The sequence below is a fragment of the Bubalus kerabau genome, chromosome 1 (genome assembly GCF_029407905.1).
Source record: "Bubalus kerabau isolate K-KA32 ecotype Philippines breed swamp buffalo chromosome 1, PCC_UOA_SB_1v2, whole genome shotgun sequence".
NCBI classification, from domain to species: Eukaryota; Metazoa; Chordata; class Mammalia; order Artiodactyla; family Bovidae; genus Bubalus; species Bubalus kerabau.
In genome coordinates this window covers 52,285,317-52,304,643 of record NC_073624.1, presented here as the reverse complement: position 1 = coordinate 52,304,643, position 19,327 = coordinate 52,285,317, and the positions used below count along the sequence as shown (strand labels likewise).

Sequence of the window (19,327 nt, the reverse complement as noted above, 5' to 3'; positions counted from 1 at the left end):
CTCATCTGTTGATGGACACTTAGATTGCTTCCATACCTTGGTGATTGTAAATAATTTTTAAATGTTGTATGGAAACACAAAAGACCCCAAAGAGCCAAAACAATCTTGAGAAGGAAGAGTAGAGCTGGAGGAATCACTCTCCCTAACTTCAGACTGTACTACAAAGCTATAGTAATCAAAACAGGATGGTATTGGCATAAAAACAAACAGATCAATGGAACAGGATAGAAATCCCAGAAATAAGCCCACACACTATGGTTAATTAATCTGTGACAAAGGAGGCAGGAATATACGGTGGAGAAAAGACAGTCTTTTCAATACGTGGTGCTGGGAAAACTGGACAGCTACATGTAAAAGAATGAAATTAGAACAAACTCTAACACCATACACAAAAACAAACTTAAAATGGATGAAAGACTGAAATGCAGGACTAGATACTATAAAACTTCAAGAAAAAAACATAGGCAGAATACTCTTTGACATAAATTGCAGCAATATTTTTTTTATCCATCTCCTAAAGCAAAGAATACAAAAGCAAAAATAAGCAAATGGGACCTAATTAAACTGAAAAGCTTTTGCACAGCAAAAGAAACATCAATAAAACAAAAAGATAATCTAATGAATGGGAGAAGATATTTGCAAATGATAAGACTGGTAAGTGGACAGGGTTAATATCCAATACATAAAAACAGCTTATATGGCTCAACATTAAAAAAACAAAAACCTAATTAAAAACTGGATAGAAGAACTGAATAGACTTTCTCCAAAGAGGACATGCAGATGGCCAACAGGCACATGAAAAGATATTCAGCATTGCTAGTTATCGGAAATGCAGATCAAAACCACAATGAGATACCACCTCACACCTGTCAGAATGGCTAACAAAAAGAACAAATGTTGGAGAGGATGTGGAGAAAAAGGAGCCCTTGTACACTGTTGGTGGGAATGTAAATCGGTGCAGCCACTGTAAAAACAGTATGGAGATTTCTGAGAAAGCAAAAAATAAAAACTACCATATGACTCAGGAATTCCATTCCAGGTTGTATATCCAAAAAAACCAAAAACCCTAATTTGAAGAGATACATGCACACAGTGTTCATAAATTTTGATTTCTAATTGAACAGTATATCTTTTATTGCATCTGTGGTACTTTTATTTTTTCAGTTCTAGCATTTTGTTTACTGCAGTCTGAAAGTCACTCTCTTGCCCATTCATTCAGTCATAAACTCATTCAAAAAACAGATTAGGACCTGCCAGTGATGAGTCCTAAAAACGGTTGTCTCTTGTTAGCCCAAACTTAGTTCCTTAACCTAAAACTCTGACCTTTCTTGCAGTGAGCCCTTGGAAGCATACATCTATTTTGGCCCTGTATACTATCAGAAACTGAAACACATGGTGCTTGATAAGATGCATGCCCGGGCCCGGGGACCACGAGCTGTCCTTACCAGGTAAGAGAAAAGCATTTATAATGTAGTCAAGTCTACGTTGCATTTCTCAGATGTAGCAGTAGGCAGATGTCAAAATTTAGGGTGTTAGGTAGGCATCAACAAAATTCACATGTCTGATTAAAGTGAGAAAATAGCCACCAATTGAAAATCAATTCATAGGTAAGCAAACCTATGGAAGGTCTTGCCAGTAGTCTCCTAACAAAGTCATTTATCCTGTACCAGTTGGGGCTTGGGTCCCTAACCTTTTAAAGTATTCTCAAGCCCAGCAGATACGGAAACCACAGGAAGTCCATTTAGGGGCCAGTTCTCATACAAGAAGGAACGGCCTGAGTGGGACACACAGAACCTTCCCAGTCTCTGGGGAACCTCCCATCTGGCTCAGAACTCCATCCTTCCAGGGGATTCCTGATCTATTCCAAATTTTATAGAAAACTCTCTCTGCTTCTTCCCATGTTTAATTTATATCTTAGTAGTAAAGCTCCTCTCTGGAGCCCTGGCAATAGCTATTGGGCACCCAGGTTTCTTCCATAGTGTGTTCTGCTTAGTTTTTCTATTTTTAAATAACAGAGAACTGAGACATCTTTGAAAATACTCAAAAGACTTTCTCCCCTGATTGGACGACTCTCCGGTGCTGATAATGATGATAGTGATGGTGATAGTAACGCTAGCACTGCTGTTCTGTGTGATTATATTTTAACTTACTGTTGTGTCACAGAGGATTGTGTGATTATTATTTCCATCTAATGATAATATTAGCAGCCACTCGGGTTACGTCTCTTCTCATTGAAGGCTCTTTGGGCTAGATTGTCTTACATGCATTTTTACAAATGAGACTGAGAGGCTGAGCAGCATGCTTTTGGTCACTGTCTACAAGCAGTTTGACAAATACCATACAATATCACTTACATGTGGAATCTAGGAAAATGGTATAGATGGGCTTATTTACAAAGCAGAAACAGAGTCATAGATGTAGAGAACAAATTTATGGATACCAAGGAAGGAGAGGGTGGGATGAATTGGGAGATTGGGATTGTATAAAATAAATAACTAATGAGAACCTACTGTATCACACAAGGATCTCTATTCAGTGATCTGTAGTGACCTAACTGGGAAGGAAATCCGAAAAAAAGTGGATATAGGTATATATATAGCTGATTCACTTTGCTGTACAGCAGAAACTAACACAACACTATAAAGCAACTATACACCAATAGGAAATTAATTTTAAAAAATAGAAGCAGTTTGAATCCAGGTGAGCCGTGCTCTGTAGCCTTGTGCTTTTAGCCAGCATGTGATGCTGCCTCTTTGTTTAGTACCAACACATTTGTCTGACTTGTTCCAAAGGCAGCCCACTGAAGGTCGATCTCGCGATGGTGGTTTGCGTCTTGGAGAAATGGAACGTGACTGTTTAATCGGTTATGGAGCCAGTATGCTTTTACTAGAGAGACTAATGATTTCAAGTGACGCCTTTGAGGTTGATGTCTGTGGGCAATGCGGACTTCTGGGGTACTCCGGCTGGTAAGTGGATACCACGTGTCTCTCGCACCACATCCCTTGCCTCTTAAATCACAGCTCAGAGTTTCAACTTGCATCTTCCCCACATATTCTGCAGCCTTCCCTATCCAGGCATTCCGGAATTCAGGATTCTGTATGTACATGCTTAGTTTGTCTGCCTAATGTTCTGCTCTCTACGACCACTACAGTTTAAACTCCCAAGGAGACTTTGTCTTCTTTTTAATGTTATCTCAAGTACCTTTTATAACACTGCTGCTGCTACTGCTAAATCTCTTCAGTCGTGTCCAACTCTGTGCGACTCCATAGACGGCAGCCCACCAGGCTCCCCCGTCCCCACGATTCTACAGGCAAGAACACTGGGGTGGGTTGCCATTTCCTTCTCCAATGCAAGAAAGTGAAAAGTGAAAATGAAGTCACTCAGTGGTGTCCGACTCTTAGCGACCCCATGGACTACAGCCCACCAGGCTCCTCCATCCATGGGATTTTCCAGGCAAGAGTACTAGAGTGGGGTGCCATCGCCTTCTCTGTTTTTATAACACTATTCATCTGTAAATACTAGCAGATTCAGAATTATAGCATATTTTAACTAGTATCCTTCAATAGAAGACCGTGTCAAATGCCCTTGTTTAACCTCAAACCCAAAGAACCAGGTATGTTGCCCCAGCTCTTATAGCAAATTGGTGGCAGAGCCTGGACCTTGTCTGTACCCTCTCTGCTTTACATTTGGCCTGTGAATTCCCTGAAGTCAGAGACCACGTCTGTCTCGGTTTTTCACTCAACAAACATTGAGTAAGAATCAGCTACATGCCAGACACTGTTCTAGGCCCCAGAGTTATAGTGGTGAATAGGACAGATGAATGGCTGCTCACAGGGAGCTTGTCTTCTAGCTCATTCTAACTCCACTCTGTCTTGTCTACCTCTGCTTCTCCAGCCTGGGGCCTTTTTGATGCTAAATCAAATATAATTGCTTAGGATTATCCATAGATAAATTGCATAATTCATAAACTTTGTAATTTCTGTGTTGAGTTCAGTACACAGGCCAGTTAAAAGATGATACTCCGTATTTTTTGTTTGTGCGTGTTTTCCTCCTTATACTGGTTCTGCTCCACCACTGAAGAGCAGCTGCTCTCCTTAGGTTAGTCATGATCCAGAGCCCTGAAATACCCCTGCAGGCAGGAGGGCCAGCAGTTCCCTGGTTGTTTACTCACTCTTCTGCCAGAGATGAGGTCTAGCAGGGTATAAGGCAGATGCTGTGGAACAGGAAATAGCCTCAACTCCCTCACCCACTCTCGCAGAGCCCCTTCCCCCACTGTGTCCCGCTTCAGAGCCTCCTTCCAGAGAGAACCCCAACTTTTTGCCATGTGTTGCTGCCAGTTTCTTGGTGAATGAAAGCAAATCAAGAGTTGGAATGAGTGAACTTCTTTGAACACTGTATATACCTTGCTAGTTACACAACAAAACCCTTTAGCCAGTTAATGATTTTTTTTTTTTTTTTTTTTTTTTGGTGTAAAATAGTTGAGAAGGAGTCGTCTGTTTCTTCTTATCTGTGAAGAAATCATTTCGTATTAAAAACCCAACACAAGAGGTGGCTGTTTGCACTTTGTTCCTTTCACACGATGGCAGAGAGGAGGCGACAGTATTCTAAGCATAAGCCTGGGCATTGCTTTATCAGTGACATGGGAGGGGGTGTTTCAATTCTGAGATGTCTGTTTGTCTTTTGAAATGCATATTGAGTTTGCTTTTTATTGTTCTGGCTATGTAACACACCAACAAAATGTGTAATAGCGAGATGCCTGGAACTAGTTTTACTATGCTTAAGTCTTCTAATTTGGTGCAAGGACTTTTTTTTTTTTAAGTTTAAACTACAAGCACGTATTGTTCACATATATGGAGGCAGGGAAGTTCAAGATCAAGGTTTCAGCAGATGTGCTGTCTGGAGAAGGCCTACCTCCTGGTTCGTAGACAGCCATCCTCTGGCACAAGGATCTCAAAGTAATTTATTTTGAAAAGATGGTGCAGAGGAATCATTTTATTAAGAACAGGGATCATGAGACTTCAGAGTTTCCTTTTCTTCTCCATTCTCCCCACATTCCCTCCTGTGCCTCCCACTCAAAGAAGAAAGAGAGAGTGTGTGTGTGACAGGGAAGAGAAAGAGCAAAAAAGAACGGAAGCAGGTGAGCTTCATTCACATACTTTGAAAACCTTCCCCTGTCTTCCGCTGAATACTCGGGGAAACTCATATAAGCTGTGGTTGATCTCCTCGTTCTTCTGTTAAATTCTCATCTCCTTTGCTGCTGATCGTTTGATGGCAGTGCCTGATTTTGAAGCTCATGTGTTCAATGTGTATTGTATTTGAAATCCCTTGAAAGAGGACTAACTCAGGTTATACAGTTTAAGGGTCTTTACTGTAATTAAACAGACATAGATATGCCGTAGGTCTGATTTTGAGTAGCCTGCTTACAGACCACTCAACCCTTGTTGCCAACATAAAAAAATAAAATCCTCACCCACTCTGGGAGTCTGGCACCCTCCTTGCGCTGCTTCCTAGCAGAGGGGCCTAATGATGCTGTCATTTTCCCGTCCTTACCTGATCAGGCGCGCTGGGTTGTGTGGGAGGGAGCACGGGGCATTTGTTGGAGGAAGTCGCTCTTTAATGAACAGCACAATGGAGGCTGAGTAATTAGAGCAGTTCAGAACCTTGAAACTGGCCTTTTGTCAGTGATTTGCACATTAGTAAGGCATTGCTATGGGGATGTTTACAGCAAGACTGTTGTTCTGCAGAAGACACGGAGGGCGTAAGTCACAAAAGAGAGGAAAACTGCCGAGAAAAGAAAATCCCTATTCGGATAATTAGCTCGTAGAGGATATTTTACTGGACAGTCATTCCTCATGTGAAGCCACAGCCTCCTTCCACTGCCTTCGCCTTAAAAAATCAGTTTCTTTTCTTGTTGTTTGGGTAAAGTCTCTTCCTTTGGAACTCTTTCAGAAATAGGGTAAAACATTATATATTTTTATTTATGTGTATTTTATCTGTATATATGTGCATGTTTTATCTGTATATATTTATGCATGTATATATGCACTGGAACATCTTAAATGATGAGAAATATTTAATAATAGAGAAGATTAGTGGACTTTCTGGATTATGAATCAGCACATATGGAAACTTTAAACAGATGAGCTTGGATTGAAGTCACAGGATAATGTACTGGTCAGGAGAATCAGCAAGACATTCCCCCAGTTAAATCCATTTCTCCAGTTTAGTTAAAGCATGAACATGATTCCAGAATAAACTAGATCAACCCAGGCACATTTAAAAACATAATTCATAAACTGTAATGCATTAATGAGGTTTTTAGGTAGTCTTTTAGGAAAAAGTCATCCATAATGTTCCTATTATTAGTGTTGATGGAATCAGATCTCCACAGTGCTTGTTAAGGTCTCTGCAGGTCCCCTGGTGGGGACCCGGGCATGGGTCCATCGTGGTTTGTCCTTTTTCCCTCCATCTCTCCTTGTAAAGTTCATATCTGCATAGTCACCCACCATCTCGTTCAAATTCTCAGCCTTAATGCTTTTCTAAAATTAATAAAGCTTTATTTTACTGATGGCAAAAATGACCCCTGAATATTTTTATTATATTCAGTTGTAAAAAATACATATATATAGAAAAAATTGTCATGTTTGTGACAATACAAATTCCTGCCACCCACAGATGACCACTGTCAACATTTTAGTGACCCTTTGGGGACATTTCTGTTTGCCAGTTGTTCTGTGGTTTAGTTACTAAGTCATGTCCAACTCATGGACTGTAGCCCACCAGGCTCCTTTGTCCATGGGATTCTCTAGGCAAGAACACTGGAGTGGGTTGCCATTTCCTTCTCCAAATAGTCTGTACCCTTTTTTACTTTAAATCATGAACCCCTTTGAGATTCTGATAATAGCATAAAAATAAAGTTATATGCACCAAAAAATCTGGTTACAGATGATTTTGGAAGCTTCATACATTTACTGAAACCCGTCTGAGAACCCTCCATGTAATCTCACTGTTGAGTAGACTGCTTTTTCACTCCACACTGTGTCCTGATCACCTTTACATTTCACTAATCTGGGTCTGGCTGCACAGGGTTCTTCTGCATAAATGTCCTGTAATCACAGAACCAGTAATTTATTGGACATGTGAGTTCTAGCTTTATGCCGTTATAACCAGTTTGACCATGAACATTCTTGTGCCACTTTTGTGGTTACTCAGTGAAATGACACACACCTCTACGTGTTTAACACACGTTGTCTTACTGCTCTGTTCTGCCCATCACTAAGGAATCTCCCTCCAGCCCCCAGTCAGCACTGACTCTTCTAAGCCATGGTTGCTGTCCCTCCTACATTCATTTTGCACCCTGTTACCTGGGAGGATCCAGTTTTCTACCTGTTAAGTTTCAGGATATATACTGGAAATCTATTGTCCCAGGTACCCCAGACCCTTGAGATACAGGGTGAGGTCCTATTTTGGTCTGAAACCTAAGAGAATAATTCAGCTTCTCTCCTGGGACCCTTCTTCCATTGTAGCCATTGATTAAGATGTAGGTTCAGTTCACTGACTTTTCCTGAAGGAAGAGAAAAGAAAACTAATTGAAAGAGCAGATACGTTGGCTCGGAGCGGGTGCTGTTGTGAGGATAAAATGGGAATACATGAACACACACAGGAATCAGTGCATTGTGAGCACAGTGGCCTCCAGGACTAAGGGAAATATCTATGCTTGAAGAGCACTGGAAAAATAAGTAGCACGTGACTGACACCACCTTCCTGTATGAAAGTCTTCTCTTGCCCATCACACTTCAAGCATTTCAGTGACAGAAAGCAAATTGAGCATCTTGTCTAGAATTGTATAGAGCAGTAGTAGCTTTTCAACTACAGGGATAGGGACTAAATTGTTTTGAAATTCTTTCAACAACAAAGACTAAATCTGAGTAACTTTCAGATAGTTCAAATTTCTGGGCCTCATTCAAAACAAGTGTATAGGCAGATATTTTGCATTTTAAAGAAAAAGGTCTAGAAGTGTGGATGCAACTGATTAAAAGTATGTGCTTTTAAAACTGGGGGAGTGGTATTTGGTTTGTTTTTTTCTTTTCCTGCCTTGGATGCTTCTTTTTATTCCGGGGGTGTGTACATAAATATTTGAAGAAGGAAATGGCAACCCACCCTAGTATTCTTGCCCAGAGAATTTGATGGATAGAGGAGCCTGGTGGGCTACAGTCCATGGGGTCACAGAGAGTCGGACATCACTGAGTGACTGACACTTTCACTTTCATACATACTTATTTGATAGTGTGAATGATAGTGTGAGGACTAGGAAATGAGGGAACTCAATAGGATGGTCGTGGAATGGGCAGAGCGCATCTTCCCTTCCTTCGCGCTGCCTCTGCCCCCGAGTTGCTGTCCCTCTAACGCAGCTGACTTGGTTTCAGGTGCCACTTCTGCAAGTCGTCCTGCCACGTATCCTCCCTGCGCATCCCGTACGCCTGCAAGCTGCTCTTCCAGGAACTGCAGTCCATGAACATCATCCCCAGACTGAAACTGTCCAAATACAATGAGTAAGGATGGCAGATGGTTATTTTAAAAGAACGGTTGATATGTCCAACGCAGTGGAAAGCGGAAGAGATGAGGACCACCTCTACTCTGGGGTGTTCAAACATCCTTTGAATTGTTCTCTCTCTCAAAAAAAACAAACCACATAATTGATGGAGAGGCTTCTTATACATCGGGAAACTTGGCTGAGCAACCTCCATCAACGAGCCTCATGCCACGGGAGACGTGCCAACAATACAGACTCTAGTGAAGTCTCTTGTCCATGTACCAAATGTGATTCACAAGTGGATGTGAACTAAAAGATAAACTTTTATTTATGGCCTGGTATCTTGAAATTCACTCATTAGAAAGACCTTCCTCCTTAAGAAAATAATGTTTAGGGTCAAAGAAAACTCAAGATTCTTAGGAAACAGGAAGAATCTGTTTGAGTTGGTTGACTCCTTTGTCTGGGAGGCTGTTCTGAGCTGTGTCTATAGGAAAACAACAGCAGGAAGCTGAGAGGATAAGCGGGGTCTTTCTTGTCTGGTGCAGTGAGGGGATAAATTTTCCCAACAATTGAATCTTGTCTTTATACACCCAACTTTTTAATTCTATTAATAAATGTCTTCCTACCCTCTTAAGTTTACCAAGGATGTCACCTTGTCTTAAGGACTAACTGCTACTCTTCTGAACCGCCATGATCATATGCAGTAACATTTGTTGAGTATCTGAAAATAATTCCATGGATGCTTTGTTAAGTTTTCCATCCCTTCCATTCCTGCCAGGATGTTTAGCTGTTCATTTGGTTTTTAATTGGACAGCACTCTTCATCCGATTCTATAATAGGTTGTTCTTAATTGCTTTGCCCTGAAGCCAGATAAATATTTGTGTTAGGGATTGTTTGTAAGTCAGAAAAGCTTTGAATAGTGGTCTAAGGCCAGGTCCCCAGCATGTCACATTCAGCTTGTGCCACAGAATATTAATAGGTGTTCTAGAATCAAGGTCCAGTGTCAGATAAGGTTGAGAAACAGGGTGTATCCATGTTAAACTACCACAGACTTGTTCAGAGGCGTTACCAAGCTACTGTTCTGGGACCTCTGAAAGAGGGATCCAGGCTAGTCACTGATATGGGAAGCCAACCTCAACAGTCTCACTCAGGTCCTGAGGTTTCTCAGGATGGAGTGCCAGGGAGCAGACCTTCTCCAGCTGTCTCCACATGTCTCTGTTCCCTTCAGGGACTGGGTAGGATTTACAAAGGCAGAGGGGTTTGCATGCCCAAATCTCTTGCTTCAGCTGGTGGTTCCTTCTTTGCATCTGGCTTTGTTGTTCTCAAGAGTGTTGGTGCCTGAAGATGACTCTACTAGATTGAATGTGTATGTCCTGCATTTTGCGGGCCGTATAAGGAGCTTTGTACGGTAACTTTGACTATTTCCTGTTACATGACAACTCACTATCAACTCTGCTAGAGATGCCGTAGCCCTGCCCCGTGAGGCATGCCACGACAGTGACCCCTGGGAGGGGCTGCCAGCATGCAGAGTGCTGGCACGGGGGCTTCATCACATCCCCATTGTGAGACCCTGTACTGAGGATAGAAGGGGCAGGACACGACTGCTGCCCCAAGGGGCTCAGAGCCCAGTGGAGGAGACCAGACGCCACTAGTCATGGGACACTGCCCGTCAACCAGTGCTGAGGCTTAACCCGGCAGTGCTGAGGGTTAGCTGTGCTCTGAAGTTTCTGAAACAGCCCAAGAAGCTGAAGCTCCAGGTGGCTGACTCACCCTGTGCCCCACTGCTGATGGGGAACAGTAGGGGCCTGGAGACCAGGGTTCCTGATTTGGAGGGCTCACTTTGGGTTTCATCCAGGATTCTTATTTTTCTGGGGTTTTTTTTTTTTTTTGAAATTTTTTTTTATTGTGAAATTCACATACTATTTTATGTGCTATTTATTTATTTATATTTTATGTGCTATTTTAACCAATAACTGTACAGTTCAGGGGCACTAAGTACATTCACATTGTGCAACTCTGACCATCATCCACAGGATTCTATTTTTCAGTCACTAAATGTGACAGTTTTTTGTTTTTTTTTTTTTTAATTCAAGTGCCACTGAGTATTTGAATTCTTAAACTTCTTTTTTCAAAAACAATTCAGTCAGTTCTGAAGGGAATTTGGCTAGGAAGTTCCCAGTTCTCCAAGTTAACAAAGATCTAGAAAGTGTGGGTTCCAAACTGAGACCTCCTTAGAGCAAAAAATTGTGTCAGGTTAGTAATTTCAAAAACCAGCAGACACACCATTTGAGTAACTAGTTGACTGAATAATATTTTGATGAAAAGAACCCAGAATTGATATGAGCTCCACTACAGCTTTATTTCGGAGAAGGCAATGGCACCCCACTCCAGTACTCTTGCCTGGAAAATCCCATGGACGGAGGAGCCTGGTGAGCTGCAAAGAGTCGGACACGACTGAGCGACTTCACTTTCACTTGTCACTTTCCTGCATTGGAGAAGGAAATGGCAAGCCACTCCAGTGTTCTTGCCTGGAGAATCCCAGGGACGGGGGAGCCTGGTGGGCTGCCGTCTATGGGGTCGCACAGAGTCGGACACAACTGATGCAACTTAGCAGCAGCAGCAGCAACAGCTTTATTTTGTAAGTTCCTTATTTTAAAAAAATGACCATTTAGATTTCCATTTCCAGGAATGATAAATAACCTTTTGCAGGCCACTCTCAAAGTGCCTTTTCCCCTCCGGGCTTTGCCAGGCTGACATTGGCTCAAGGATGAAGGGCTAAAAAGCCAGGCCCAAGCCACTGCAAGACTGCACCCTTTCCTGAGCTTTGGTGAGTCCAAGGGCTGGGGAGACAAAACTGTGGGCTCAGTATGGCCAAGAGGACAGGCCTAGAAAGGCCAAGATCCCAAATAGAAAGCAAGCTTCCTGAGGCGAACCCAGCTTCTCTACCACTTTTCCCCTCGTAGTAGTCCGCTCTGGATGCTGCAGACTGGGCGGTTACACAATAGACATTTATTTTCTCACAGTTCTGGAGATTCAGAGTCCAGGATCAAGGTGCTGACAGGTTTGGTCTCTGGTGCGGACTCTTGTTTCTTCCTGGCTGCAGACAGCCACCCCTCACTGTGTCCTTTCTTCTGTGTGTGTTAGGAGAATGAGTGAGCTCTGGGTCTCCTCTGTTTCAAAGAACACCTGTGATGTCATTTAACGTTAATTACTTCCTTAAAGTCCCTGTCTGCAAATAAAGCCACATTGGGAGTTGGGGCTTCAACACAGGAATTTTGGAGAGGCACAGTTCAGTCCATCATACCCATCAAGGCATTTGCCAGCGCCTGACAGCACCGGCTGGCCTGCTCGCAGTGTCTTTTAAAGCTGAACATGCTCAGCAGTCCCGTTCCTGGATGTGTGTGCCCATCAGAAATGTGTGCGTGTGTCTTATCAGTAGGCAGGAGCAGAAATGTTTCTAATAGCGCTGATGTAGTAGCCCTGACTTATAAATAACCCCTGCCTATTAACAATGTGATATAGAGGAAATGACAGCCCACTCCGGTATACTTGCCCTGCGAAATCCCATGGACAGAGGAGCCTGGCGGGCTACAGCCCATGGGGTCAAAAAGAGTCAGACATGACTGAGCAACAACTACTACTACTATTAATGATGAAATAGATCTGTTATAGCATGTTTGCAAGTGGAACACTATGTAGTGATGAAAAGCCTCACACAGATCACAGATAATCTCACAGCGGTAATAGTGGGTTAAAAAAAAAAAGCTAAATACAAAAGAATACATACTGTATTGATTCCATTTAAATTCAAAAATAAGCAAAACTAATGTATGATCTAAGAAATCTTGATAACAGTTCCTGTGCAGAGTTGGGTGGCTGGTGACTATGTAGTACAAGGGGCTTCTAGGGTGCTGGCTGTATTTTTTTTTTTTTTTTTTTTGTACCTAAGTTGGTTATATGGGTGTTTATGAACATACACTGAGCTACATACACAGGATTTTTCACTTTTCTGAATACACATTATACTTCAACAAGTTAAGTTTTTAAAAAGAACATAGATTCTAAACCTGTTGTTCAGCCTGTTCATCTAATGGCTTTGTCACCCCAACTATCATGTTATCTTTGCTTTAGTTTATCCATTTTCAAAATGGGAAAAAGTAACAAAACTGACAGCCAGGGCCCCTTTTAAAGGTTAAATGAGATAATATGTCTAAGTGACTCAGCACAGTGCCTGGCGCGTGACAGGCACACAGTGAGAGTGTTCAGACTCCTCACTTGCACCGCTGCCAGGACTGGCCTCATCAGGAAAGGGTCAGGAAAAGTAAGCCCCTGGTTTCCTTTGGAAGAAAGAGTATAGGAACCAGGGCCAAGGGCAGAGACTGGAGGATTCTACCAAAGCTGTTTGTGAAAGCTGCCCTGGTTCACGGTGATGAGGGGGAAGGAGGGTGGTGGGATTAAAGAACACACTTCCCTGGAACAACCATTTTATCGCTGACATCAAAGTGAGGCCTGTCGTCGGTGCGGGAGCCCACAGAACCAGATCTCAAAACACTTCCATGTGCGGAGAGTCTAGTCAAGGCGGGGAGGGGCTTGATTGGGTGCTATATATTAGGATAGTTTTCAGCTGCTTCAGAGCGTTTGGGGCCAACACCTTCATTTGCAGTAATGAGTCACATGAGAGGGAGCACAGGAGGGCTGGTGGCTGAGCCCATCCACAGCTCACCCGGCTGAGGATAGAGCAGCCAGGTTCCCAGAGGCCTGTAAGTGATTCCTTTGTGAGACGGATGTTCAGAAAAGTGACTGTAAAAGTAGCACCTCTTTACCGTCCATATTTACTCCATATGTGTCTTGAAAACAGTTTATTTCATTTGCTGACTAAAAGTTGGACTTTTACTACATCAGCCCCACAGGGCCAAGGTTGGTGGGAAATTACTGTCAAGCCTTTAAAGAGGCCATTTCAAACGGGAGGAAGAAAATCAGCGGTGGCAATCCAGAAGTATATATACTCTCTGTTATAGAAGCCAAGCTACCAATTTGAATCTCAGACATGGGCTCTAGAAGCAATTAAGAGATTTGCTGCAGCAAATCAAATTTATTGTGATCAGGATATCATGGCAGACATTCTCAGGACAACCTGAAACTCACATTCTTTATTCAGGTCTAAAATCTCAGACCAAAGTCCAAGGACTTAAAGTGTTTTTCAAATCCGGGTAATAGATCTCATTCCATACATAATAAATTTTAGGTCTGGTAACTCCCGATCATCCATGTTAATGAAGGCAAGGAGTAGTGTGAATAAATTAAAACAGATGATGGATCCAGAATCTTTTGTATGGGGTGCTGGGGTGACGTTTACATTCGCATTTTTCATACAGTGTGTTTGGAGATTAGGTACATTTACTGTGTGTTAAATAGGGACTCCTATGAACACTGTCTTTGAAGACACTGGAATAATAATAATGATAATAACATTTATGGTTAAGTAATGATAACTGCTGTTTGGAGTGGGGCAGGTAGCCTGACTCAAAGTGTGGTCCCTGGACCAGTAGAGGCATCAATGTCACCTGGGAACTTGTTAGGAATTTGGGTGGAACACAGAGGTCTGTGGGGCTTCCCAGGTGGGGCTAGTGACAAAGAACCTGCTTGCTGATACAGGAGATGTGAGACACAAGTTCGATCCCTGGGTCAGGGAGATGCCCTGGAGAAGGGCATGGCAGTCCACTCCAGTATTCTTGCCTGGAGAATCCCATAGACAGAGGAGCCTGGTGGGCTACAGTCCATGGGGTTGCAAGGAGTCAGACATGACTGAAACGACTTAGCACACATGCACAGCAGTCTATGGATTGATGAATAAAAGCCCTCTGCTGCTGCTGCTGCTAAGTCGCTTCAGTCGTGTCCGACTCTGTGCGACCCCATAGACGGCAGCCCACGAGGCTCCCCCGTCCCTGGGATTCTCCAGGCAAGAACACTGGAGTGGGTTGCCATTTCCTTCTCCAATGCATGAAAGTTGAAAGTGAAGTCGCTCAGTCGTGTCCGACTTTTAGCGACCCCATGGACTGCAGCCCACCAGGCTCCTCCATCCATGGGATTTTCCAGGCAAGAGTATTGGAGTGGGGTGCCATTGCCTTCTCCCAAAAGCCCTCTAGGTGGTTCCAATGCAGTTTAAACGTTGAGACCCACTGTTGCAAGCTGTGTGAAGAGCTTTGGATTCCATCCTCTCTTAGAACCAGCCTTTGGATTTTTAGGGGTGCCAAAGAAGGCACACATTGAAAACTAGCCCCCTACTCTCTCTCCTGTGTTGTGACTTCCTCTTAAGAAGCAGATTGTCTGGGCCACTCCTCCCACAGGGCTCCAGCCCTCCCTTCCCACCCTCCTGCCCCCCACCCCCACCCCCTGCCGGTGGACAGGAAATTGCTCATTAAAGGCCAGATTTATGCAGGAGAAAACAACTCTTGAGCAACCTAGGATGCTGCTGTCACTTGTGCTGACCGGTTTCTGACTCTCCAGCCCTGAGGTTCCCCTTTCTCCTCCTGCAGCTTCTTTCCACTCAGTCCAGATCTGTCTGCCAGCCCCACAGACACACCCATGTCGAAGGTGGGGGTTTTCTCTCCAGAATACTCCAGTTTCTGTCTCTAGCCCTACTGGACGTTTCAGTGTACTGTCCAGGTCCTCCCAGGGTACCACAGTGTCATCTCTCCCAAAGCAAAGCTCAGTCAGCCGAGATGCGCTGGGTGCCCCACAGCGTCTGTGGGCCCCTCAGGGCTATTTTGGGGCTGTGATTTTCCTATTCTTTCCAGGTGCTGAGCCTGTAGGCATGGGTGAGGGAGCACCAGAGCCACTAACCTTGGAGCTCCTGCCTGAACAGGCATCGGCAGTGGTGTTACCAACAAGGAGGGAGAGAGCAAGCAGAGCACTCTGCCCTTCCTGCACTATGCGTGTGAGCACAGCAGAGGTGACGCCCTGCCCTGCGCTTCCCATCTGTCTCATAGAGTAACCTACCTGCCTGCCTGCCTCCTCCACCCGACCTGGGCTTGGTTCAGGAGTGAGAATAGTGCCTACCACACAGGTTTGGGGTGAGATGAGTTAATTCAGGTGAACAACGCCTGAAAGTGAAAGGGTTAGTCGCTTAGTCATGTCCTACTACTTTTTGTGACCCCATGGACTGTATAGCCCGCCAGGCTTCTCTGTCCATGGAATTCTCCAGGTAAGAATACTGGAGTGGGTAACCATTCCCTTCTCCTGGAGATCTTCCTGACCCAAGGATTGAACCCGGGTCTCCTGCATCGTGGGCAAATTCTTTACCTCCTGAGCCACCAAGGAAATCCCTCCTGCCCCCCCTCCCACCACCCCATAAACACTCAATAGAGGTTAGCTTTCCTCTCCCCATATGTGTAAACATCAAACTAGATCAGTTTCTCAACCTCCGCACTACTGACATTTTGAACCAAATAATTTTGTGTGTGTGTGGCGGGGGTGGGGGGGGGGGGGGCTGACCTGTGCCCTGGAGGGCATTGAGCAGCACCTCGGGCTTCTACCCACTAGATGCCAGTAGCTTCCCCCTAGTCTTGATGATCAAGCATGTCTCCAGACAGGGCAGATGAAAGCGGTTTACATGACAAAGCAGACAAAAACAGTTTCAGACTGTAGTTGTATGGATTGGCCCTCAGACGGGCAGCTCATATGCCTCTGGATGATGGAGTGACTATACTAACAAATGTTAACCCGAACCACAAAGCCCTTGTCTTGTCTTCAATGTACCCGTCGTAAATGACATCAGATAAAACACGTCAATCATGTTGGTCATTAAATTAATTGTTTCATTCCTATTGTAAAATGTGCTTTTATGTATCTGATGATAATGTTACAGATACCAAAAAATTAAGATTAGTTATAATCTACATTTCTATTCACATCTGCCCACAGCCTGATGTTTTAGATTTCGCCAGTTTTTTGTTTTTGTCAAAGATGGGTGCTGATTCTCATCTTCTACCCAGGCAAACCTCAGCTTTGCATCTGCCTGCCATGTGGCAGGGACTCTTCAGCCCCCTATCTACTCCAAAGCCAAATACTGCCCTTCCTTTGAATAGTCCTGTGGGAGTAAACGGGGTCGTAGCCATCCCAGCAAGCCAGAGTCCCGCCTGCGCTGGGAGGTGACAGCCCTGGGGCGAGGGCTCTGGAATCTCAGCAGCAGCAGCTATCTTTCTGAGTTCCTAGAACTTTTCCTTCATTGTTACTCTGGGTCTTGCGTGTCCCATGTAGGTCTCCAATCTTTCAGAAACTGAAATTTATCAATGTCAGGCCAGAAAATGAAACACGAGGCTCTTTGTGATCTATTACCTGCTCTCCCTACAGGGAGAGTTACTCTAATTACCTTCCTCAGTGTCAGATGTTACAAAAATCTAGGAGTGAATATTTGCAGAGATTGAGACAGGCATGGTTCTGATAGCACAGATGTTGTAAGACCTTTCTCTTTTCAATAAAATCAGGGATGCAAGTACCACCCATGTGCTTCTTTTCTGTGTCTGCATCCCTTTGGCAGCTCTCTAATTAATCATGGCAGTCCACACTGCTTAAACCTGAATTCAGCCTCAGACCTATGGAGCTCAGACCACCAGCCCCCACCAGTTGGGAGGCCAGGACCATGGTTGGGAGCTAGGATGCTGCATTCACACTGCCTGCCTTCAAATCCTGGCTCACCACCTACTAGCTGAATGATCTTGGGAAAATTATTTTGCCTCAATTTCCTCATCTGCAAAATGAAGTGAAAGTGGCTCAATCGTGTCTGACTTCTTTGTGACCCCATGGACTGTATAGGGGTCACATTCTCCAGGCCAGAATACTGGAGCAGGTAGCCTTTCCCTTCTCCAGAGGATCTTCCCAACCCAGGGATCGAACCCACATCTCCTACATTGCAGGCAGATTCTTTATAGTTGAGCCATAAGGGAAGCCCAAGAATACTGGAGTGGATAGCCTATCCCTTCTCCAGTGAATCTTCCTGACCCAGGAATCGAACCGGGGTCTCCTACATTACAGGTGGATTCCTTACCAACTGCACTATCAATGAGGTAAGAATATTCAGTTTATGTGACCCACATAAATGAGTGCTCAATAAATATCAGCTTTCATTATAATTGATTGGAAGTGGCTTCCGTTTGGAACCTATTTGCCTTTCCTGTATAATAACATCTCTCCTCTTTCTGAATCAAGTCCGGTTTAGCTGTGTGATTTGTTACCTTCATGCTGCAGCCTATAATACTGATAAAGCAAGGGTTTGATCTTGGTTGGAGGGGTAAGTTTAAATTGCCCCTCACTTCTATTCAGACACTCCCAAATATGTGCCTTGGTTACAGTGGAGACTGGGTCAGAGGGTGTGGTTGACTGAAAATAAAGCCGTTTCCACTCTTGGAAGAAAACAGCTTCAAGTATTTTAACCCTAACCCTAATACTGGCTTAGGAGCGCCATCTTTGCATGTGAAAGAAATTCAGGACATGCCCATAATGTGCTGGTCTTCCCATCCAGCATCCTGACACCCTCAGTTACTAGGTTTTATATATTTATATTCATATATATGTATTCATTTTCAGCTGTGTGCATTGAACTCCGCATTGATGTCCCCCACGCAAGACTCTGATGACCTGCGTAAGAAAGAATTTGTGTCTGAAAGAATCTTTGGCTTATGTGCAAAGGAAAAAGTCTCCCCTGGAAAAATGCAGGCCTTACACATTTAACAGACCCTCGTGTCCACAGAAACAGTCATTGGCAATTAGGCGGCTGCCCAAAGATCAGAGGCAGGAGCCCGCACATGAAATAGGGGCCGCGTGCGGAGATCGCCGCCTTCTATCTCTGAGTTATGGGCGGCCTGGGCTGCTTCCCCCTGGGTCCAATCTACTCTGAGCTTTTCCTGCTGTGGACGGAGGCCCCAGGGACTTTTACGCACCCCAGTTTTCTTGCAGCTCGCTGATCCCTTTTCACATGAATGAAAACCGCCTTTGATTTTGAACACTCACGTCTGTTTTGTGTAATACTTAACTGATGTGCCAGAATCACTCTGTACCTTAAAGGGGGTCTTGCACTGGGTTATTAAAATCAGTCCTTCTGTGAAGAGTCACTTTGCTCACTTAAAGGATAACTGCTCTGCCTCTCTTAATGATGCTCATCTCGTTAAACCTGGATTAGGGAAAAGAGGGGCAAGCAGACCAGCAGCTGGAAAACGGCCAGAGCCTATCGATGGGTTGGTCCAGCCACCAGAGAGGCTTCAGAGAGATGTTATCTGCTGATCAGCTGATCTGGAGCCTTCTCTGCCTTTCAATCCTGCTCCTCTTTGGGAACCCTGCTTCAGAGCATTAATTGCAGTTAGAATCCTGGGAAGGCAATAGAGACCTTGAACCAGTGGATCTACATCATTTGTTCAGATGACATAATGGGCTGTTTCATTGTCTGTGGAATTCCGCATCCCTGGAGAGGTCCAAGAAGTTAAACCATCAGTTCATTCAACCAACATTCTCTGTTTCTTCTAAGTGGAGGGCTTTCTCCTAAGTCCCGGGAATATAGTCATGAGTTAGATTCTCAAACTGGGAGGGAAGACAATGAAGATATAGGCTTCCCCAGTGGCTCAGCGGTAAAGAATCTGCCTGTAATACAGGAGCTGCAGGAGATGCAGGTTTGATCCCTGGGTCAGGAAGATCCCCTGGAAGAAGGCTTGGCAACTCACTCCAGTATTCTTGCCTGGAGAGGAGCCTGGCAGGCTACAGTCCATAAAGTCTCAAAGAGTCAGACATGACTGAAGTGACTTA

General features: G+C 44.1%; 1 protein-coding gene across 1 annotated transcript in view; it reads left to right on the top strand.

The window, feature by feature from the left end:
- POLR3B (RNA polymerase III subunit B) overlaps window positions 1–9,168 on the top strand; it is a 118,462-nt gene extending 109,294 nt beyond the window's left edge. Inside the window, exons 26-28 of the mRNA XM_055574888.1 lie at window positions 1,335–1,448; window positions 2,793–2,966; window positions 8,427–9,168. Coding sequence (XP_055430863.1) covers window positions 1,335–1,448; window positions 2,793–2,966; window positions 8,427–8,556 — 418 coding nt within the window. The 3' untranslated portion in view covers window positions 8,557–9,168. The remainder of the gene's footprint in view (window positions 1–1,334; window positions 1,449–2,792; window positions 2,967–8,426) is intronic.
- The last annotated feature ends 10,159 nt before the right edge of the window (window positions 9,169–19,327 follow it).